This window comes from Chelonia mydas, chromosome 2 (assembly GCF_015237465.2).
Source record: "Chelonia mydas isolate rCheMyd1 chromosome 2, rCheMyd1.pri.v2, whole genome shotgun sequence".
Taxonomy (NCBI): Eukaryota; Metazoa; Chordata; order Testudines; family Cheloniidae; genus Chelonia; species Chelonia mydas.
In genome coordinates this window covers 118,973,608-118,997,943 of record NC_057850.1, presented here as the reverse complement: position 1 = coordinate 118,997,943, position 24,336 = coordinate 118,973,608, and the positions used below count along the sequence as shown (strand labels likewise).

The following is a 24,336-nucleotide window of genomic DNA, read 5'->3' as shown; positions in this document are numbered from 1 at the left end:
ATCCAATTCACATGACTCTGGTATCTAGGGCTTTAGGAAAAACATCAAATGTTGAGACATTTGCAATTAAAATCAGGTGAGTTGGCACTGCTTCCACAGAGCTCATTGCAGGATGATGGTTTTATATGCAGCCCAGTGTGTCAACAGAACTATTAAGTAGTAAACTCTTAACTCTAGCATGTACAGGATCATACTCATAAGATGTTTGCCAATAGAGGGAAAAGTAAAATGTTACTAATCATTTAAATTTATAACAAGTAACTCACAGTGTACTTTATTATTTCTTCACAATATTAACTAGACAGACATAGAAAGTTTAATGGCAACATGTAACAGTTTAAACACAAAGAACAATGTAATCATGTTAAACAATAATAAACTGGCAAACTACTTTACCTTACATACATCATCCAAGATAATGCATAAACAATATCTGCTTATATACAATGATACTGGTGATATTTAAAAGTCAAATATTCAAAAGAAAAAGAAACAATGCTATTTAAATAATAAAAATATACATGATTTTTTGTGTGTGATGGGCATTCTTAATGCTCTATAACTTGGTTGTAAAGATTTCACTCCAGGATGAATCTGCATTAACTTTTAGCACAGGAGCACATTTTAAAACCAATTTAGATTAAATTGATTCCTTGTCTGCTATTGCTTAGTTTTGTTTTAAAGATATATAGGAATGCAAAATAAAACTGAATTTTTCTGGTTTCAGAGGATATTTACACAAAATCCAAAAAAATTTAACTTATCATACATGGTATTAGGAGTCATTAACAAATAATGTGAATGAATCCATATGCTATCTTGTTTAAAAAAAAAAAATTAGAAATCCAGGCTCTTTGCACATGCAACTTCATCACACTTTTCATCAACATTTAAAAAGATGCTTTGATATGAAATTAGTGCAGATGCATGGCCAACCGCATCACCATGCAGAACTCCCACTGAGGTGAATGGGAGGTTTGTGTTTGCAAGGACAAGAAGTTTTGGGCCCATAACCTGCACCTTATATCATCCCATATTGACCTTCACACGCAAAAGTCTGTTTCTAAAGGAATTATTCCAGTCTCTAGCTGTATGCTTTATTAAAGCATCCCATGATTTCACATATCACAACAGGAAACTCAGAAAATATATTAATAGTAATTATGGGTTGATGCACAAACATGTAGATGGTTATGATTGAAATCTACTACTTGGACCATTGTGGCCAAGCTTCTGCATCACACAAGACTGTGTGTACGAACCCCACTCTAATCGTCTTTCAGCCCTCACTATCCCACTTCTCTCTGTAGCTTCAATTACCACAACAGACATGTTGTTCCATTGTCAGAGCCAATGTCTGAACTACCAAGAACTATCCTCTGTTTCTTGTCTAATACTTAGTTTTAGGCTCCTTCCCCTTGTTTTAGAACTCTTATTTACTCTGTACATACAGCCCTTTGTTTTCAGTTTTTATTTTATTTAATTTTCCCTGGGAGTTTATCAATGTTTATAAACACAACCGGAAAATCAGTGCAAAGAAACTATTAGTTTTTCTGGGTAAATATCGGGGTTTATTTTGGTGGATGGAAAGATGGGGTAAGGGGGGAAAGTATTCAGTAGATTAATACTTTTTGTAAAGTCCAGGAAATTTTCAGTAAAAATTGGTTAAAACTGAAAACAAAGGGGCTTATCGGTACATTGTGGAACTATACCAAATCTTAGATGATCTTATGAAGTTTTCCTTTGTTTAAAAAAACAAGACTTTTTCTTTATTATTTTATTGAAAAACAAAGCCCAAAAGAATTAAAGGACAAAAAAAAATTGTGGTACAATAAAATCAAATATCTGATCTGGTTTGTAGATGATTGCTGCTAGAATTAACAAGGCTTTACTTAAATACTTTGGGGGGAATTTTTGTAACCTTTTGCTCTGTTTATCTTCACTGCCTAAAATTCTTTTTCTTTTCATCTAGATGAAAGGTGGCCAAATTTCTCAGACGCTTTTCTCCTCAGTCATGGAGATATTTCAATGATATATCTCCTCTCAACACTTCTTAACACCTCTTTCCATGTTGTCCCTTAGTTCTCCACAGCCAAGTAACTTTAGAAGTGCAACTATTTAGATTTTTAGCTTCTTTTTATAGATTGCCACCAGGACTGATCGTGGTGAGAGAAGAAGTGATTTTTAACTGAAATGTAGTTTTGGAGCGTGACTGTAAGGCCTTGCATTTTGTAGAGAAAGTTCTGTTTCATACGGTAACAAAGAAAATGGAAGGGACAGGAATCACTGCGAAAGCAAGAGGATTGAGGGGGAGATTTTTTTTAAACACGTTCAAGCTTTTATGTACATTCAATGTTTCTAGTATGGTGATTAATAATAAATGCATCATCAACTATCCTTACAGCTAATGCAGCCACAATATTGTACAATTCTGCAGTCAGAATTGGAAAACTCCATTATCTGTTTAATAAAATAACCATTAACAGTTGCCTTGACTTTGTTAACTTATTAACTAATATGCTGGGAATCCCAGTGAATAGATACAACAGAACACAAATTGGCAGCATCTACATAATCATCTCTGTAATGTGACTACTTCATATTACTTCTAAAGCAGCTTTGAAAAATCTTGCTACTGGAGGACAGTCCAAAACAAACTCTCTCCAAATTATCTTGGTAGTATAGCAGCACAGGAATTTATATAGTTACTCTTTTTATATTCTTTGATCATGTAAACCGTCAATAAACAATTCAACATTGAAAAAGTTCAAGGTCAAATCATTCATTATCTCTAATGAGGGTTAATGGGCACAAACTGAAATGAAGACTAGATTGTGAAATGTGGATTGAAACGTTAGTACAGTGCCAATTCTAGTTCATCTTTGTACCTGGCTTTCCATAAATTAAACCTGCTAGGTGGAAAAACCAAGCCCACATTCAATTCCTAATACGTCGTTCCCTATTCTTTTTAAATATTTTTCGTAAGTGCCTTGCACAAATGCATACAGTTTTGACATTTCAGGTGTGTTTACTCAGCAGAGTTTACAAATGGATCACATTTGCTTTAGAAACATTAGTTCCATTAAATGTTTCTGTAACTTTAAACCCATTTCAAATTTAAAATCCAACGCTCGCTCCATCTTTGCCCATAGAAAGTGTAGGTGCCACGGACTAAATAGCAATAAAAATGCTGAGATGCACAAATCTAAAAAAAGCAGCTTTGAAGAAATCCCATCAATTACAGCCTTAACAATGAACATATCACATTCCTAAATTACTGCAGCTATTTTGCATATAATGCCACAAAGTTAGATTATTGAAATCTCAAGGTTGACTCTGCAGTTTTTCATTGTATTGTTTTCACTCTGAAAGTACTTGTGTGTTATTCCTGTCCTTTTATCCAGAGCTTTCTAACTTGTCCCTGGATGTACATTTAGCCATAAATTTCATATTTTGACAATTTCATCGTAAAAAAAAAATAAAATAAAAACACTTGACTTATAGAGATTTTTAAGGTGGAATTCACAGAAGCCAAAAGCTTGTTAAAGCCCACTTTAAAGTTGTTGACATGTCTAAGATATGTGGTTCCAGGATTTATGCAGTTGTTATAAAGCTGTATATTAAGAGTTCTGAATTAATCTTATTTAAACTGCATTTATTGTTCGAGAAGCCGACTCAGTCCATCCTTTCCCCCTCCTTATTCTCCCCTGAAATGACAATAGGCACCTAAGGAATCTGGATGTCAGTGAGTCTCTGTCCAGCTTGAGGATTAGGACAATTTCTTCATCTTCTTTATTTCTGTAGAAAGTCTTAAGAAATTATTAGCATGAAATACTTTGGGTGTGGGTGTGAGATGGGGGAAAGAATACAGGTCATCTGACTTCTTTGTTATGAAAATGAATGTGATTTTGGTGCCCAGTTTGATAAACAAGTATAGTTCGAGCTAATCTGGAACTCAGATGAGGTCTGTTTCTTGCCAACTAAATTAAACCTTTTTCAACTTTCAGGGATTTAGAGGCCAAACTTAATTGGTTTCAAAACCCTGGAGGAGCTCAGCAAGTAAACAGGATCAGTTGCAGATATGAGCCCACTAAAATGGGACACAAGTCAGGACTCCAGCTGTGCTCTGTAGAGGCAGGCACTTAACAGTCTCATGGTTTGTGTGTGTGTAGCTGTAAAAGACATTTTACTGCTGAGGAAATCATTGAAACAGTAATTTCTTGCATGTCCAAAGGATTTCATTTCATGCGCTCATAAAGTGTATCTGAATTGACATATCGTCGTTTTAAGGTATCAGACGATACTGTTATGATTATGATGTATTGACACAATTTGGTAGCTTAAAAATACTTTCATAAAATATATGCAATCGTATTTCAAATTGTTGTCCTTCCAGGAGACTCCTATCGATGGCTGTCCTTCGAGAAGTTGCTATTCTGACACCAAGTATGTACCATATTGAATTGTATACTAATGTCAGTACTTGCCAGCTGGAAATAATTCTAACTTCACTCCCTCTGACTTTTTTAGGATCCCATCTCCTTGGATCTGTGAGAAATTGTAAGTAAAATCAATTCAATTACACAGCCTGAAGCAGCCCAAGTAACTGCTCCCCCAAGAGAAAGCAGGTAGGTCTTTGTCAGTATATTTAATCCATCCAGCTGCATTAATTTATTTTTTTTAAAAAAGCTCAAGGTGTTTGGGGCTCATTACAATTCATAACAATATTATGTGATACTCAGATATAAATTGTTAAATGTAAATATCTTTAATAAATAACTTTGTTTCCTGCAATGTAAAAAATAAATGATACCTCCCTTTGGCAGTAATAGCTGATTTATATTTAGCCAGGAACTTCTGCTCATAAAACTAATATCATTGTGCTACTAGAAAAAACATATTATTTTATTGTTTCGTAAGACTTTTGTAATCCATGGTTAGATGGGTGACTTCACTTATGTCCCAGATAAGCGCCAAGGGTGATGCAAGCTCCCACCAGAGCCAGACTTAGGATAGTCTTCAAAGAGATCCAGGAGAAATCAAACAAAGGCCTCATGTTGCTGCCGTACAATTCCACAAAGGCATCCTGGGTTGGGAGGAAGGGAAATAGGAATGTGAGATTCCAGAGTAATATGATATGCAGACAGGAACAAAAGACATTTATTCATTAAAGCGACCATTAATAATGGTAATAATGATAATAATATAATAATGATAAACACAAATTATTCAGAGAAACTAAGAAAAGCACAAGAGTGAGCTCTTTCATACATGCAGGTAACTCCGGAATCATTTTAGCATACAAACTACGACTACAATTTTAAGTTCTTTAGGTCAGGAATCGTCTTTTTGTACAGCACCTAACACAATGGGCTCCTGGTGCTACTATAATGCAAATAATAATAATTATTAATAAAATAAATCTGAGCACCTTCAGCTCCTATTGATGTCACTGGTATCTGAGGGTGCTCAGAATTTCTGAAAATGAGGCCACTTTTGCGTAGTTTCCTAAATATGGATCTAGGAACCTAACTTTAGGAAGCCAGGTTTCTTTTCAATGAAAAAATAGCTTTTATTTTGTGACCATGCTGAGCTTTACATTTTCTTGTTTTATATGTGTAGTCTCTCACGTGCATAGAAAACTGTTTTACAGACAAGAAAACTAAGCTTTTTAATGAAAGGTGTTAAAAACATCTAGACACCGGGGGAAAAGATGAAAACTTTCTGAAGTTGTGTGTGAATTATTAATGCAATAAGATTTATGCCATTAAAAGGATTAGTAATCATACTAATAATGCTTTGCACTTACATAGTGTCTTTCTTCCGAGGAGCTCAGAGCTCCTTACAAATATTAAGTAAGTCTTCTACTATCCCTGAGGGTAGTTAAATGAAGAGAGAGGTGAAAGGACTTTCAAAATGTCTCAAATTAAATTGGTGGTAGAGTTTGGAATAGAGTTGTGGTTCCCAGTTTCCTGTTGTAATTCCTATGCTCTGCTACCAAGATACTGATAGATATATATAGATATATAGATATATCAGTATCTGGGTGTAAATATATATATATATTGCTAACTCCTACCATTGTTTTTAAAGGTTTTAGTGGCAGGCTTTCAATTTGTTGTAAAAAATAAACATTCCTTTTTTTCAATTGCACTTTCTGTAAAATGTCTTCGGGCATCTATAATGTTACATTTTATACAAGGCGAATAGCCTCCTAAATTAACTCCTAAAATACACGAGTTCATTCATGAATTACAGCAACAGAGGGGGGAAAAGCCTGAATTACATGAAATAACAATAAACCTTTCAACCATGCTGTGTGTTTTCCATAAGATATGGACATATTATAGTACTTTACGCTGTCCTTTGTCATCTGATATTACTAGCTATTGTAGGTCAGAATGGAAAGGTTAGTTTTTGCCACAAGAGGGCATGTACGTTTTTTACATTTTGCTATTCAAATCCTGTTCAGTAGAAGTTCGGCTCTGAGGGAGATGTACTTAAATGGATTTATAACATTTATAATAAGTGATACTGGCCAAATCCGCCACCCCTTACTGAGGCAAAACTCCTGTTGATTTCAGTGGGTGTATTGCCTGAGTTAGGGGCTGTGCGGGTTGGCCCATAGAATGACTGTGTGCAGAAAATGCATCTCTTCATATCATTTTTTGACATTTTGTTCCTTTAGGCCAATATTTTCAAATTTGTGTTTCTGAAGGTAGGTACTTAAATTCATAGATAGGCACCTAAATAAAGGTCTGATATTCAATTATGCTTCCATGGAAGCTCTGAGAAAATCAGGTCACTTTTATTTGCGTACCTAACTTCAGAAACACAAGGTTAATAATCAGAGGGGTAGCTGCGTTAGTCCACGAAAGCTTATGCCCCAATACGTCTTTAGTCTATAAGGTGCCACAGGACACTTTGCCAAGGTTAATAATGCCGTTCTTAATGTTTTGTTGTGTTAATGTTGGGTGTAAAACACATTTGCTGTGCTGTTTTTCAAAAAACACCTTTTACTCCTCCTCCTTACGGCTATGAGACAAAAAAAGGATTGAGAAAATGCAAGTCACGTGAAAAATTTTTAATGTTAAACTTCAGTGACACTCTTTCTACGTCTTGATCCTACTTCCATTACACCAATGGGAGTAGAAACATGTCCTGTATCAACCCCGCCCCCCACCCAGGTTTAGCGGACGCTCAGCCCAATTTATTACAAAAACGATTGTTAGGAATCCGAGAGAGAGAGCTCTTGGTGCCTGGCATGAAAGTAGATGAGAGGGATGCATTAACACAATGCAAAAGCCTTGACTTTTAGGGCTCAAGAAAAGGAATGTCAGCACAAAACGTTAAGCATGAAATAGTTTTTGTTATTGAGACTATTATAATAACAAGATGAACCCAACCTTATGGTTTCTGTACTATATATTACAAGTAGCTACTTTATGGGTGCCTTTTTATTGCGCTTTTGCCTTCTCAAACATCCTGATTAGGCTTATTTCCGAAGCCTGTTTGAACAGCCTGTCACTATTTGTTTAAGTTTCAAACCTGTTTTAAATAAACACATGCCCATTTTATGTATTAAAACAACAGAAGAGGGGGGCCTACCCCCTCTCCCTAGTGAAAACTGCTTTTAATGCCAAGAGAACTCTAAACTGTATACAGAATGTTCCATAAGTTAGGTCTCTTTCTATGTACATTAGTACTTGTAATTGGATTTTTATAATCTAAATTTATCTGATTAAAATGAGTGCCTGTATTAAAAAAAACAAAAACAAAAATACCCCCCCCACACACACATACGACTTGATACAAACTGCCTGAAGCGTTTGAAGTCCTCTGAGAAATACTCTCCCTAAGTGAAAATGCTTTGCACCCACACAGAGGCTCAGAGCCTGAATCCTGTGTACAGTTTGATGGGCCTCTGTAGAGCTGCCATGCTTACTGAAAAGGCTTGTAGATTTTGAGAGAATGGTAACTCTTGTAGGTTTTCATTTTCTTTTGAACTTCACAGAAAGTTATGCCCCTGCTATAGAATTCTCTAGGACAGTTCAAAAACCCTACAGAAAGGATTTCCTTCTTTATGAAACTATAGGTTTTTGAAAGTAATTTCTGTAGAACCCTACTACACTCCTATTACAACAAAACCCTCCCTTTTCCTTTAATCTGTTTAAATTATGTTGGACTTTAAGGGAAGAGGGTGGTGAGGGAGGAATGGAATCCTCATGTACCTGCTGCATTCTCTTCTACAGTCGGAAAAGGACTGGCTGGTGGATCTATGGAGCTGAGTGTCATTACCAAACTGCCCAAGCTGCACTGAGGTCTTGGCCATGATGTTCTACATGGCCAGCCTGTGAGGGCACCCCATGACAGTTCTGTTCCACCACACCCACCCACAGGAGTTGGAGAGGGGATCTGCCCCCCCAATAACCAGCCATCTCCAGTTAGCCGCCCCGTCATTATTTAAGGGTAATATCACTGCAAATTCATAAAGGCTTAGTATCATTGCTACATAATCTGCCTCTCTCTCGTACAGTTCAGGCTGGGGCCAGCTTTTTTAGGCTGTGTAGAACTCAATATTTCCCATATGCTGAGCCCAGTGATGCATTGACAATGTGAGTTTTCTTCATTGAAAATATAAAGGGAAAAACCAGCTTAAGTGCCACACGCTGCATTTATTAGTAAGGGGGTGGTGGGCAGAGCAAACATGAGGAAGTAAAGACTTCCTTTTTCTACCTGAATCAAACAGCTGGTGAGGAAGTGACTTTATTTCCCTTGTTATCATTGGTTGACAGGATATCCTCTTGAGCCACATTGTATTGAATGAAGTGCCTATGAGACTTCCATTTCACTGAACGGGAATTGCCTTGTAGCTATTTTATGCTGCCCTCTCTGTGACTCCAAAATAAACAAACAACCAACACTAATTCTAGGCTTTTGAAGAAACTTTCATGACACAGCTTTACAGAGAATGACATAACTGCTGATGCAGAGAGTGAGTGGATGAATGACTCTTCACTTCTCCCTTGCCTTGATATATAAAGCTTAAATTTTCATAAATCTCTAGCTTTAGGAGAAGGATAGAGAATTGACTAAATCAGCCGTCTTATAAAATAAAACCTCATTAAAACGTCATCCTGCACGTAACAAGAATGCTCCTGGAACATGAAAAAAACAGACAAATGTCTTGCTGTTTTTCCTGAAGAGTTCATTGGTATTTTATGTAAATACAGACTGAGTACGTATGCAAATAAGAGCAGCTCAGATCTACAGTACGTTGTGCCTGGTTTTGGTGTTTCATGGGCCTGACTTTTACAGAGGCCACTAGCTTTACGCCTGGAATGCTGAAATGTTAGCAGTCCAGCAGGCTGTGCTTTTCAAATCTTACTGCAAAGGAGCAGAATTGTACTGTAATAAAATCTGTGTTGAACACCACCAGGGAAGCATCCAGGGATGGGCTTGGTTCATTATGTTCATCATTGTGATGATAGGGTTTTTATACCCTACTTTGCACATCTGGGCAACCCACTGTGCAATACGTCAAAGCACTGCATTATTTTCCAGTCATCTATTTTCCAGCAGTGGAACTGGACTGGATTTGATTCTTACCTTTCCCAAAAGGTTAACCTGAGGCCTAACACTTTTCAACCCAGTTAGACAAAGTATCTCTTACAATGGTGGCCTTGCTAAACTGTTCCTTATCGGTACTACCTGTTAGTGCAAATACCTGCCTTAACAACCCCTCAATCTCAGGGGCAAATCGTGCGGTTCTTATTCTGGCAACACTTCCATTTAAGACAATGTGAATAAAGTCAATGGAAATATTGCCAGAATAAAGAGTGCAAAATATGGCTCTCAGACTACAAGATCTATGAAACAGTTTTGATTTGTGCATGCCAGCCCCTGTAAAGTGCTATATTAATAATTATAGTAAGTATTATAATAAGTATCGCATGAGTGGTGGTGTTCTCTCTTCTGGAGGCTGAGCCTATTAGAAAAGGGATATTTCACCCACTGTTCTGAGAGACCGGTAAATAAACCTTGGTTAGGGAGAGTGATTAATTCAGTTTGGTTAACCACATGATTGGTAAGGTAGTGGTAAGTCAACTTCCACAGAAATCTACACAGTGTTCAGTCTCGGCTGCATGCTTGTTAAACCAAGTCAGTATGTGAAATGTTTAAGCAATGAATCTTAGTGTTTTCAGCTCACTAAGTTACGCCTGGTTCTGCAATTCCCCCCAAAAACCCCAGACCCAGTAGAGGCTGCCTTGTTTTGCTTTCATTCCTGGAAAATGAGATACTTCTGGCACTGGGATACCAGCTGGAATATCATTGCAACAGCATTACCCAATCAGTGGTATCTGATGATGTGACTCCTCTTCTTAGGGAGCAATATTTATTGGAAAATGAGCAGAGAGTGCGTGTGTGGGGGGATCTGAGGGAAGGAGATCTGTATGACCAAGCATCTCAATTCCACAAAGAATAATTCAATTTTAGGCCCATCTTCCTGTTCTAGCCAAACTAGGTTATAAAATTAGTTTTGAGGAATTTAAATTGCACGTAGCATGATAATCTAGGCAAATATGTGTGTCAACATTTTTCTATTGTTCCAGCTGTGAGGAGGGAATAAACTTCATGTAACTGCTAACTGAAATTTCACATTACATAAATTAAGTAAAATATTATATTGGTACGAGTACATTTTTTACCATTAGAAGCTGGGTAAAATCTTGTTACGGGGTGAATCAAACTGATGTGTGACTGTGCCTTTCACTTATGATAGTTATAAGAAACACTTAAAGGGGCCAAACTCAAAACAAGACCAAATAGAATCTGCCCAGAAGCTAGCACCATGTGGGTGGAGGGGTTCTAGAGGGTAATGTGGCCAGCTGTGGGTGACAGCGGGCAGAACATATAGAAACTCAGAACAGATAAAGAACTGAGAGAGAGGCAAAAATGAATAAAGCCAAGCAGTAGCCTTTGAGCACAGCGTGACCCTAGGAAAAGATAGATAGAGATCTTTTGGGTTTATTGGCTTAAAGAGGCTTGGGGCTGTAAAATAAGAAACTGCTCCTTGTTGTTGTTGGTTCCTCCTGTGTTTGGCAAAGCAGGACTTTGATGCAATCTTGTTTTCTTTCAAGGAATATACAAAGAGAATACCAGACTCTATCGATTTCTACTTCCAACCAGAACATCCCTAGGACCCTGAAATGTCAGGCTGAAAAGGGCCATACCCTTCAAAGTGGAGAAGTTGGATGCGTTATAGGTTATTACATTCTCACCTCTTTAAAAATCACTTTACAAATAGAAATAAAAGTGATAAAATGAGTTTGAAAAAGTCAGCCTAGGCCCACATTTCAAACTTGAGTATGTAAGGGTTCAAGCCTTCAAATGCTTTACTACTGTGAGTAGTCCCATCACAGTTTACCGGCTTGAGGCCTAAACAAGGCAGTGGTGCTGGAACTAGGGTGCTGCTGCACCCGCTAGCTTGAAGTAGTAAAAACAAACACCAAATACACGGCTTCCATCATCAGTACCCTCCACCCCCCACACTATACAAAAATTGTGTATTTTTGTGTAATTCTGCACTTAAGCACTGAAATGCAGTTCTCATGTTAGGTGTCTGACTGTCAATTTGGCACTAGACCATGTAACTCAGGAGCCCACGTTTACAAACTGGGTTCCCCTTGAGTGCTGTAGTAATACACAAAAATATTAGCACATGTCCCATTACAATCCCTGCGTGTTCCAGCTGCCGGTACCTATTAAAAACTGCTGCAAAAGAGTTAATTCATGTAAGTGTGAGAAATGGGAACCGAAAGTAGCTGCTTGTTGCCTGTTCAAGTTGTCATCAACACACTGCATCCAAGGTGGAGGGCCTGGTGTTTTATTACAGCTGTTCAGTTACACTGGATCATGGGTTTGAACCTTGCTTGTTTTAATCAGCAGGTGCTTACTGAGGTTAAAAAATACACACACAAGGAAGATTAGTTTCCTAAAAGGAACTTGCTCAGAGGGATCTCAGCATTAGCCAAGGCAGCATGAAGAGGGCGAATGGAACTAGTCTGAGCAGGCTGCATCATCAGCTGAACACCACGAGGGTCCAGTCATGCATTCTCTCTAGCTTTTGCTTTTTAACACCTTAGGAAAATATGTGATCCTTCTCGTTTAAACTAGACATTAAGTTTTGATCCAAACACCTTTGGCTTGACTGACCTGCCCTCACCCTTGAGCAATAGCTACCCAGGACTGCATTGGAACTCATGGGGTTCTAGTCCAGTGCCTGTTGTATACTCTGTGTTGCTCCAGCACCTGATGTTAAAAGTTCATGCAGTGCCACTGGCACCTTCTTCAGAAATGCCACAAATGCCTCACATGGCCTAAAGCCGACTCTTTAAAAAAAATAATCTTGTGATTGTCAAGTGACTTACAGAAAGAACTCACATTTGTAATAAAAAGGCTGCAACCAGAGTAAGAATGCTTGAGCCAAATAAACAGCCCAGGAGACTTTATTGGACAAGTACACCGCCTCCACCACCACGTTGGAAAAATGATATGAACTTGTGCATGTGTGTTCTTTGACAACTACGTGTTTACTGATAACCCAAGCCGTTTTCGTTTACTTGGAAAGACTTGATATCAGGAAAAGGAGTAGCAGCAGGGCTTTGGTTTTTGGCAATTCCTCTCCCTTGCCCCCACACAAGTCAATCTCTTCCTATAGCACACGTTAAGGCAGGAGATACAGGAAACAGAAGCAGTGCTGACATTACATTGGGGAAGCATGGTAGAGCAATGTAAGCTCTCGTGATGACTACTCAGCACGCAATAATGGGAAGAATGAAGGCATCGGTTTGCAAAGTCTCTTCTTCATTACTGCAGATTTTATGCTATTCAGTGTAGTGGCCTCCAGGAGTCCTACTTCATGACTTTATCTTTCCTTCTTCCCAAGCAATAAGGGGAAATGAGATGGGGAGGTTTCCTCATCTGCAGCTGGTTGGAAGGTAGATTTTTCTTTGTCCTAGGGCCTCCCCTCTGCTCCCAGCTCCTGTTCTTTTCATAATATAAAATGACTCACACAACTGGAGGAGCCAGGAGATAAACAAAGGGAGACTCAGCTGGCTCATGCACCTGCACAGCAGTGTGAAGAAAAATCATGAGTCTCCTGTGAAATTAGGCACATGGGAGGGTTGTCATTAAAACGGATTTAATGGGACAAATTAAAACTTCTTCCTGCCACAATGAACCAAACTCTGCTCGTATTCATAATGTCCTAAAGCATCCTCCAGATTCCATACAGCGTCACATACCCGCTCCGCCCTACTGACTTCACTGGGGTTGCATGAGAGCTAATACGATAGACTTTGGCAGATACAACTAAATTCCTTTTGTTCACGCAGTTAAGCCCTTGTTAAATCTTAGCAGGTAGGAGCTAGCACGGACAATATGAAAATCCAGGGCCAGGTCAGTGTGTAAGAATATGATTAATATACAGATTGAGAGACTGCATTTTGTTACTCAAATCAGCTCCTTCAAAGTTCATTTGCATAGATAGTTGTAATCCATTAACTACAACAGTTAGGCTTGTTCAAGTACCACAGCACAGAAAACAAAAAAACCCGAAGACTTAAAAACAAGAGGCACCAAAGTGAAAAATAGCTGAAACTCCCTCAAAAAAGACAATTCCTGCTGGGATGTTTGAGAGAGCAACACTTTTCTTATCATACATGTTTTTCTGTACAAAAATATCTGCTAGTGATAGAAGCAAAGGCAGAAGGTCCATGTTTTAAAAGGTATTCCTATACTGCAATTAAAAACCCGCCAGTGGCCTGTGCCAGCTGACTCAGGCTCAAGGGGCTTGGGCTAAGGGGCTGTTTAACTGCAGTGTCGCCATTCTGGCTGGAGTCCAGGCTCTAGGACAGCGTAAGGTGGGAGAGTCCCAGGAGCCCAAACATCTACACAGCAATTAAACAGCCTGTCAGTGTGAGCCTGAGTGACCTGGCATGGGTCAGCTGCAGGTTTTTAACTGCAGTGTTGATATACCTGTAGTCACAAAACTGAACGGATGTTAAAGGAGAATAAGAAAAAAAAATCTTTATTTTCAAAATCAAACCATCATTCATTTTAACTAAATGTTAAGTACTGATCTCTTTGTTAGTCTGTGCATTAATTTATACTACACTCTTCCTAGCAGGCTAAATAATTCTCACTGCAAATGAAATGCACCTTGAGAACCAATAAGTTTCCTAACACACTGACTATACCATAAACTTAGGATAGGATTTTATGGGTAGCTGAGCACCTGCAGCTCCAGCTAAAGTTGGATGCTCAATCTCTCTTGCAAATCAGACCCCAGTACAAGTCCAGTAAGTTCCAACATTTTTCATGCAATTTTACCAGTTTACCAGACATAAACATTGCTAGGGTGTACACAGCTGATCACATGGTGACGTGCCGCCTATTGCAATTTATCAATGGCTCATGCAGGGTGCACAGAATCTTTCTAGACTGAGCCATTAGGTAGAGTGAAAGCTTAGAGTGCAAGCCCTTTGGGGCAGGAACCATGTCTTTGTTCTGTAATCGTATAGCACCTAGCACTATGGGGTCTCGACCAGGGCTCCTAGGCACAATCACAATACAAATAAATAATAATAATAATAATAATAATAATGAGTCCCAGTAACAAAGTACCACTGAAGCCTGACGTACCGCTATTGGAAAACTGTACACGCAAGCCTTTGGGAACAGCTGAAGTAAAGCATAGCCACAGCACACTGAATTCCTATTGTTAGTCACAATAGAAACTAAAAGGAACATTATTTGGTTAACCATTTTTTTTTTGTAATCTTGGACACTATTAAGGCCTGAGCTTCAAAAGGGCTGAGCAAGCATACTTCCATTTGTCTTCCATTGGAGTTGTGGCTGTCCAGCACCTCTCACAAACCAGGCCCTTAGTGTACAATTTCTGAGAAAAACAAATCAGATTCAAGTTCACGGAGTGCTTAAGCCTGTCACAGAGATCTTGAGTTCACAGCACTAGGAAGGAGAGGGCCGTGATCCTGACAGGAAAACGCTTCATTTATTTATTTGTCTGGCTTTTACTACAATGAATAGGAAATTCACACAAAATTTCAGATAATCAAAAGAAGAGTAGGATGCAAAAACAGGAACACCATCCGAGACAGCAATAAAAATTAGATACAATTAAATATACATCCAAATTGTGCTGGAAGGCATTACTCTATTTCTGAAGTAACTATTACTTCAAAAATTGATAACTGTCAACCAAAATTGGCATGACGTAAGTGTATAGTAGAGCAAGTAAAATGTACTGTATGTAGCACAAGTAAATCTTCTGTCTACCTAGGAAGCTAGGTCAGTGCTAATGGGTCCATCCAGAGTGAGGTTAAAAGGGAATGTGCTTTAGCTACAAGTGCTGCACAGAAGTTGATGAAATCCTGGACTGATAAAAACACTGTGTGGTACCAGAGTGAAAGTGTATCAAACCAGTGTACTACCAGCATTACGCCATGGTCTGGAAGCAGCTGCATTAAATGAAATGGACATCAACAGTCTGGAAGCAGTCGAGATGAGAGTTCCTTGGAAAAGGGGCAAGTGGAATGATTTTAATACAAAATGAAGAAGTTAGAAAGAAGGAGAGCAGGATGTGAAATCAGGGTACGCCATTGGCTGCAATCAAAAAGATTACAATGATGGGGAACTGCAGAAGACAAACAGATGATAAAATAATGCAACCACTACTGAGGTCACTCAGACCGATGGGCCCACCACCAACGAGGCAGCAAAACAGCGTGCGCACAGGCACGGCCAGGCTGGGCTTAATGGAGGAACAAGCCAAGGACAGGAATGAATGGTAATGCAGTAACTGCTCCCTCTGTCGGCAAAGATGCTCTGGGGTGAGACGAAGAGAAGTGTACTGTGTGCTTCCTAAAATCTATTCATTTAATTCTAATTAATTTTCATAACTAGGTGTTCAAAAGTCATCACTGCAAATATTACAGATTCGTCTACATGGAGAGAATCCAAAATATCCTCTTCTCTATACATCCCACACACAGTGATTTCTGCACTAGCAACCACCACTGGAAGGCAAATCCCTGTCTTAAGTGGCCACTTCAAGTATCTACAAGAATTTATTAAAATGCTGTCCACATAGAGGATAGCTAGGCACAGAGGAAAATAAATACAGGATCCTTGGATCCACATCTGGTATAAAGAGAGGAACCAGATGCAGCAATGAATCACAACAGCTGGCCATAGCACTGCACACAGGATGACTCCTGGTGGCAGCCACCTGCGAGGGCTGCCTCATTTGAGAAGATGATCAAGGTCTCAAGTCTCCCCTGCACTCAAGCTCTGCCACACCCCCACTTTGCCCCATGCCCCCAAACCTCCCATCCCTAGTGTGCCTCTGCCCCCACCATCAGAGGTGGGTTGGCGCAGGAGCTCTCTCTGTTCACGTTATGCCCTTGGGTAGTTCACCTCTGCAAAGAACATTGTCTTTTGGCTATTCACAGCTGTAATCCAATGAAGAAGTGACATAACCACCAATGATACGGCTTTAGGACCATCTCTTATTAACTGTTACATTTTAGCCTGTCTCAGGAAATAAATTTTTGTCTGATAGGCTGTCTGGGTTCTTATACCACACACATTGCTGTGGAATCTGAGCATCTAGTGATAGATGGATGCAATTTAGTTAGACCTTCTGCAAGCTGACAGTGGAAGTTGCAACCCAATATCCTATTGCTCCTAAATACAGACAGCTGTTTGCCAAAAACCAGCTCTAGTGAAGCTGCCTCAAATGTTCCCAAACTTAGCAGGCCTTCTGCTCGGTTATGTTCCCAGATAACGCAAGAACATAGAATGGGAAACTTGCCAAGCATCATGCGGAACCAAAACAGAAACTCAAAGTGCTGCAGGTCTAAGAGCCAATGGAACATACCAGCCTGCCAAAATGCTATTGTATCATTCCCAACAAGCTCACTGCATCAAGATTTTACTTTGAACTTGATTTTCTTTGTATCTGTCTGCATGGGGAATATGTCTACACATCAAGTAGAGTGTAGCCACAGCAGCATGGTGGCGAAACGGGCTAGCCGCCCTGAGTGCATACCCATTGGAGACGTTAGGCATGTACATGGGGTGGGTAGCTCCTTCCACCACTCGTGCCATGTAGATGTGTCTTCTCAAGTGGGACTCTCACCCCCAGCTGCAAGTGTAGACATACCGTAAGAGGCTCATCCATCAGCGGCCAGGAGCATCACTGCTTCTTTAATTCATAGTAAATAAAAAAGTCACAAACAATTACAAATCATTTCTTCGTTTCAAAAGTTGGAATCGGCCTTCAGATTTTGTGAATACTTAAGGCTTGATCCTGCTCTGATTGTCAGTAGGAACAGGATCATTCCCTGAAAGAGCAGTTTTAAATGCCCCTTCTTCTGATTATCTTACGAGTCAAGACAAGAAGATAGAGAGGGAGTGAAGGTTGGGGAAGATTAAATTGTACTAAATATTGTTCAAAAATACTCTATGTTAAACTGGAGGTCTGATTTGCTTAAGGGAAGAGAAAAATGGAGGGCTTGTCTACGCTAGAAATTTTGCTGCTTTAAATATCCCAGTATAGTTAAAGTGGCAACCCCTAGAGTGGGCCTGATTATAATGGTATATGAAGCAAAATAATCTATACTGATATAAGGCATCTTTATAGTGGTATAAGTGTGTGCACACTGGGGCTATGTCTGCACTATGGACCTTACAGCTTCGCCACTGTAAGGTCTCCTTTGTAGCCGCTCTGTGCTGGTGAGCAGGGCTGGCCTTACCATGAGACGAACTGAGACGGCCACCTCAGGTGCCAGGTTATGGGGGGGCACCACTAGGACCCAGAGTGTAGAAAATTGTCTGCTGCTGGTGCATATGTATTCTCTCTGCAACACATTACTCAATTACCCAATGGTGACAAAGTGGAGAGGCCATAGCTTATGTACTCAAAAACCCAGAATGCTGCATACTGTTTTTGTTGCAGACTCTTCCAGTCTAATGTTCCAGCCACATTGGGTTCTACAGGAACAAAGGACTGGAAAAATCTGGCTAGAAATCTGGCATGCCATTAGAAGGCAGCAAATCACCAGAGAGCATTCCATCGGTGGAAAGAGCTTGAGATGAGACTAAGGTTAAAGGCCACCATAGATGATCAGCATCAAGATAAGATTGCATCAGAGTCTCTTTACTGGCAAAATGTTCTGAAAAGGCTCACTACCATTGTGAGAATGCTTGCTACCCAAAACCTAGCATTGCGTGGCACTTCAGATCAGCTGTATGTGCCAAACAATGGAAACTTCCTTAAAACTGTGGAGCTGATGGCTGAATTTGATGCTGTACTCCAGGAGCATCTAAGTAGAGTCACCACCCAAGAAATGTACACACACCACTACCTTGGAAAAACCACTCAAAATGAGATCATACAGTTACTGGCAACAAAAGTCAAACAGAAGATTCAGGCAGATCTGAAGTCAGCACGATAGTACTCTGTTATTCTGGACTGCACACCTGACATCAGCCATACAGAACAAATGACTTTAATGGTGTGTTTTGTAACAACAACAGAACCTAGTGAAAATGTCCCTGCAATGGTGACTGTCAGAGAGCATTTTCTAGAATTTATTGACATTGATGATACTACAGGAGCTGACATGACAAATGTGCTTCTTAAAAAGCTGGAAGATACGGGAATTTGCGATAGCTGACATGAGAGGTCAGGGCTACGATAATGATGCCAACATGAGAGGAAAGAACAGAGGAGTGAAGACACGGATCTGAGAGTTAAACCCTTGAGCTTTTTTTTTTGTCCCGTGCAGTTCTCATTCATTGAACTTGGTGGTCAGTGACCCAGCATCAGCTTCTAGTGACGCTGCTGAATTTTTAAATGTAATTCAAAGCATCTATTTATTTTTCTCTGCATCAACTCATCAATGGCAAATTTTGAAGCAACATCTGGGAAGATCCTCTCTGACACTGAAACCACTGAGTGCCACACGATGGGAAAGTTGATTGGAGGTGTTCAAGCCTTTCAAACACCAAATTGGGAAGATAGATGATGCCGTAGTTGCCATTATGGAGGATAATGCTATGACAGGAACTGTTCGTGGGAGAACAGTGGCAGAGGGAAATGGAATCACCAGAAACATACATAACTTCAAATTTCGGGGTGGCTTAGTGTTGTGGCATGACATACTGTTTGAAATAAATGTTGTAAGCAAGAGACTCCAAGGTGTTGACCTTGATATATCTGGAGCAATGGAACAACTGGACAAAGCAAAGTCATACCTACAGTCTTACCGGTCAGATGAGGGATTTCAAAACGTTCTGAAGAGTGCACAGAAGTTGGCAGAGGAACTTCACACTGAAGCTATTTTCCCACCTATTCAAGAATACAAGAGTCACCAAAGAAGACGACATTTTGATTACGAGGCATGGGATAATCCCATAAGAGACCCCAAACAACAATTCAAAGTTGAATTCTTTAATCAGGTGCTAGATTGTGCAATACAGTCAGTTGAAAAACGTTTCATGCAGCTCAAGGAACACAGCAGTATATTTGGGATGTTGTATGATATTCCAAAGCTCCCCACTGTACCTGAAGAAGACCTACACCAGCAATGCAGGGCACTAGAAACAGTGTTGACAGATGATGACATGCACAATATTGACACAAGTGAATTAGGGGATGAACTGAAAGCCCTTTCGAGATACATTTCAGCAGGATCAACTCCAAAGGCTGTTCTGGAATATATGTACATAAATAAGAGGACCACCCTCTTTCCAAATGCTTTTGTTGCTCTGCGCATACTTCTAACACTTCCTGTAAGGGTTGTCAGTGGAGAATGCAGCTTCTCCAAGTTGAAGTTAATAAAAACACATCTACGCTCCACAATGACACAGGAGAGGCTGGTCGGCCTTGCAACCATCTCAATAGAGCATGAGTTGGCCCAGAGTGTGGACCTTCAGCAGGAAGCAGTTCAAATCTTTGCAACCAAGAAGGCACGGAAAGCACCACTTTGATTATTCAAACAGATAAAAATGCCAGTGTTTACTCTGCAGACAAGAAAAGTTACATTTGCTGTTCAGGCGTTTGAAAGTTAAGTGTTACTTAAAATTTTTGAACAAGGCATTTGAAGTCGTTAGTTCTCCTTTACTGGGGTAGGTAGCAGAGCAGTACCATGAGAGAAGTAGAACAGGAAGAAGGCAGAATTGAGACCTTTCAAAGTTTTGGCCCAAGCGAGGGGGCATGGGGTCATCATTTGAGTTCCCCGCCTCAGGAGCCAAAATGTTGTGGGCCGGCCCTGCTGGTGAGAGAGAGCTTTCCTGTATGCATAATTAAACCACCCCCCACTAGCAGCCGTAGCTATGTCAGCAGGAGAGCGTCTCCCGCCGACATAGTGCTGTCCACACTGGTGCTTCTGTCGGTGAAATTTATGTCAGTTGGGGTGTGTTTTTTTCACATCCCTCAGCAACAAAAAAGTGTTAGTGTAGCCAAAGGCTAGGGCTTATACTAGTACAAATAATCCGTAAAAAAAAAAAAAAAAAAATCACACCCCTAAATGACATAGTTATACCAATATAACTTTTCTGGTGCAGACCTGGACCTAGTAAGCAAGAGGAGGGGGTGAGGGAGCAAGGGTGGAGGAATCATTTGCAGGCTACTGATTTATTATAATTTGTTCTTTAAAAGATCTTGCAGATCTTTCATGAAAGCAGATAAAACAAAAACAAAAAACCACCACACCAAAGACCCTTTTCCTCTCCCCTACTACTTAATCCCAATACATTAAAGTTAGATTTGTTGATTTGTTTCTGGAAAGCAAACTGAACCAAGTCCGTGACTGCAACACTACGTTAATTTGGTTATTTGAGAAACACTTTATTTTAAATGTTCCCCACAGAGTCGTTAGTATTTTTTTATATTTTATTTCCCGAATCTGTTTGACCTGAAAGGAGAGCATTTTTTACAAGCCACAGGATTGTAGGATCAGAGTAGTTAAGAGATGGAACAGACCTATTGGATCATTAACTTCATTTCCCTGTGAGTCCCCCGGATATTGGGAAGATAATAAAGAGAGCATCTGACTGGGAAAAAAGAATACTCTGCTGCACTGTTTCCATCTTGCCTGGCTCTTTTCTCCATACATTTTGGGACCATAATTTTATAATAAAAATGTGGGAGACGTTATTGTTCCCCCTGTGTCTGCCCCGCCTCTTTCCTATATTTTCTCATTTCATTTTAGGCTTTATTCTCTCACTCAAATTCTCATTGCTTGCACCCTACTCCTTCTATTTAGTCTAATTTTCTTTTTTGTATACTTTGTCTATATTTTGTTCTTAATTTTGTTCTTGTACATTTCTTTCAGATCTTTAACCTCCCTTCCCTCCCCCCCACCCCCTTTTACCTTCTCCCTCCCAGTGCTACCCTGGGAAATTTCTGCAAGGCGCACTAGTTATGCCTCTCCTCTACTCATAAATTGGCTACTCCCAACCACAAATAGCAGTGAATGTAGAAAAGGACAAAGACATGTTTAGCATCACATTAGCTAATGATTGTAAAACCCTAGTCCCAGTAGGTTTCAACCATGACCAGCTGACACAATGCTGGACATAATTTATCTGTACCGAATGCAAAGTTGTGAGTAGCATTGCATTAATGAGACTCTTCAAGGTCATGTTTTAACATATTTTATTGTGAAGTCAAGCCCCACATGTGGCTCTGTGAAGAAAGTATAAACTGGTTTATAAAATGTGTAATGCATGCTCAGAATAGAAACTCAAGGTTATTGGAGAAGCCAGAAGCATGGGGGGAAACTTGTGTTATTGTGCTTTCCTGATATAGTTTACATCCCCATTGAAACTGTGATTGGGTTAAAACATTGGTTTTAATACAGTTATATGAAATGCTGTGAAGCCAACACAAAACCATGACAGCAGAAATGGAAGATATGGTCACCCTATCCATGTGGCTCAAATTTTAGCTAAGAGCATTTGTCTTGTTGCCTGAAGAGAGGTTTTTCCTTCCATTCTGCAGTCTCCTCAATGGTCAAAGACATATTAGCAGCTGGGCTGCATGAGAAGTTCTCTGAAGGCTCTGAGACTGACATGTCTGCAGGAGGACATGCTCTTGAAGATATATTTGGCATCTTTCTCCTCTCCTGTGTATCTGGCTACCAGAAAATAAACTGTTCAGCATTTTAAGAAGATTGCAGTTATCTTTCCCCTCACCCTTTAGATAAGAAAAAAATCCCTCTCAAAAAAGTTTTGTTAAGCCTTTCCCACCAAATGGAAGCAGAAAAAATTCCGTTTCTAAAAAAAAAATTAATACGGGACTGATCCTCTCTATTTAATTTCTTAGATGTGTCTCTTATCAAATCTCTTTGGATACAAGTAAAATAATGTCACCTCACGTAGATAAAGAATCTAATATTTTGAACACAGGAACTGCCATACTGGATCAGACCCATCTAGGCATTATTACTCAGTGGCTCAGCTACTATCACTTCTTCAATTAACTTCTGTTTGTTAGTTCAGACAAAGTCAAGAATAGCTGCCCTCCCTTCAGGTGCTCTAGAACTAGCTGTTCCAAGATGCAATCATATAAAGTGTCAAGAAATTGTTTGTTTAAACTTTGTCCTGTTGTGCCATTTAACCAGTTTATATGTGTGTCCTACATTATCATTTTGTTCGAGTTTGCTGCCTCTTTGATTTCTCTCAATGTGCATGCAATTTCCTTTTCTTGATCACAAGGTTGGTAGTATAGCCTTACTAATATATTTAGATTCTTATAGCTTGGGATTTGTATCTTTGTATTTGGCGATTCAATGATGTGGCCCTTTCCACTCAGAATTTTTTCTCTCACTAGAGTCTATCTAATCCTTTAGTTACAATGGTGGTACTCTACCTTTTTGGACTAGCCTGTTTTTCTTGTATAGGTGTAATTAGGCATTGCAGTATCCCATTGGTTTTTGTCATTCTACCACACTTCCATAATGTTTATTATATGAAGGTCCTCATCCATTGCAAGGCATTCAAATTAATAATGTTTTTTATTTTTAAACTTCTTACATATATGTATAGATATTAATAGATGTTTATTATTCTTTAGATATTAATAGATGTTTATTATTGTGTAGGTACCTTTTTTTATTTAACTCTAATCTGACATGCTGCTGGTTTTATAGCATTTACCTGTGTTTTTATCCTGTCCCTGTTCAAGTTCAGATGTAATTTGCATCCCATCCTTGGTTGGATACACAGATACTGTTGTATTACGAACGTCTTTAACAGACATTTCTATCTGACTATGTGCTTCTTGTTCCTGCTGGTTCCTGTCCCACTCTTAATCAGTCCTCTAAAACCTTGTTTGTTTTACATGGCAGCTGTTGGTTTCATTTTGATCCCCTCTGTATAGGGTCCCCTTTCCTCAAAATGTTTCCTGATGCCTAATAAACCGACACCCATCTTCTTTGCACTGTTTTCTCTACCAAGCATTGAGACCCTGAAGGTCCCTCTGTTCACTGGACCTGCATAAGAGACTGGAAGTATTTCAGAGAAAGCTACCTCTGAGGTCGTGGACCTACTAGTCTAAATTTAACTTCCAGGACCTCTCTCCTGCATCTCTGGTACCAAGATGTAACATGACCACAGAGTCCTCTCTAGCACTTTCAAAAAAGGACTTCATTGGGAGCTGCTGGGAAAATCATGCCACTTATTTAGGTGCCTAATTTTGCCATTAGGCATGTTTGGAAATCTTGGGTGAAGTAATACGTTACAAAATTACAGTATGGATGAGGACAGGGCAACCTAACTTTACGCTCCCATTTTTGAAAATCTTGGCCATATCACTTTCTAAAACTATGATCGCTTGGGCTAAAATTTGCTTGGTTTTTGCTTAAAGGTGACTTGTTTGTAAATTCTGAAGAAATCTATTTACTTAGAGTTGAATTTTCTGCTACACTGAAGAATTTGAGGGGGTTCCGAGAAAAGCACCAAGAATGACTCACAGCATGGCAAAAACACTCTCATATGAACAGAAATGGAAAAGTCTGGGGCTGTTTATCTTATCTGTTTATCTATGGAGCTGAATAAGAGGGGACATGACAACAAGTTGATAAAATAATTAATGATATTTAGGTTAAATAGGGAAAATTGAAGCTCCCTGTCTCATAACACAAGAAAAAAGGGACCTTTAATAAAATCAAAAAGTGGCAAATTCAAAACTGATAAAAGGAAATATTTTTTCACACAACACATAATTAGGCTTTAGGATTCACT

At 39.4% G+C, this 24,336-nt stretch overlaps 1 protein-coding gene across 3 annotated transcripts in view; it reads right to left on the bottom strand.

Moving 5' to 3' along the window:
• Window positions 1–241: 241 nt before the first annotated feature.
• Window positions 242–24,336, bottom strand: part of BCL2 (BCL2 apoptosis regulator) — a 133,355-nt gene continuing 109,260 nt past the window's right edge. For all 3 annotated transcript variants that reach the window (XM_027821311.3, XM_043540204.1, XM_007058814.4), the window contains one exon: window positions 242–5,086. In XM_027821311.3, coding sequence (XP_027677112.2) covers window positions 4,952–5,086 — 135 coding nt within the window. In that variant the 3' untranslated portion in view covers window positions 242–4,951. The remainder of the gene's footprint in view (window positions 5,087–24,336) is intronic.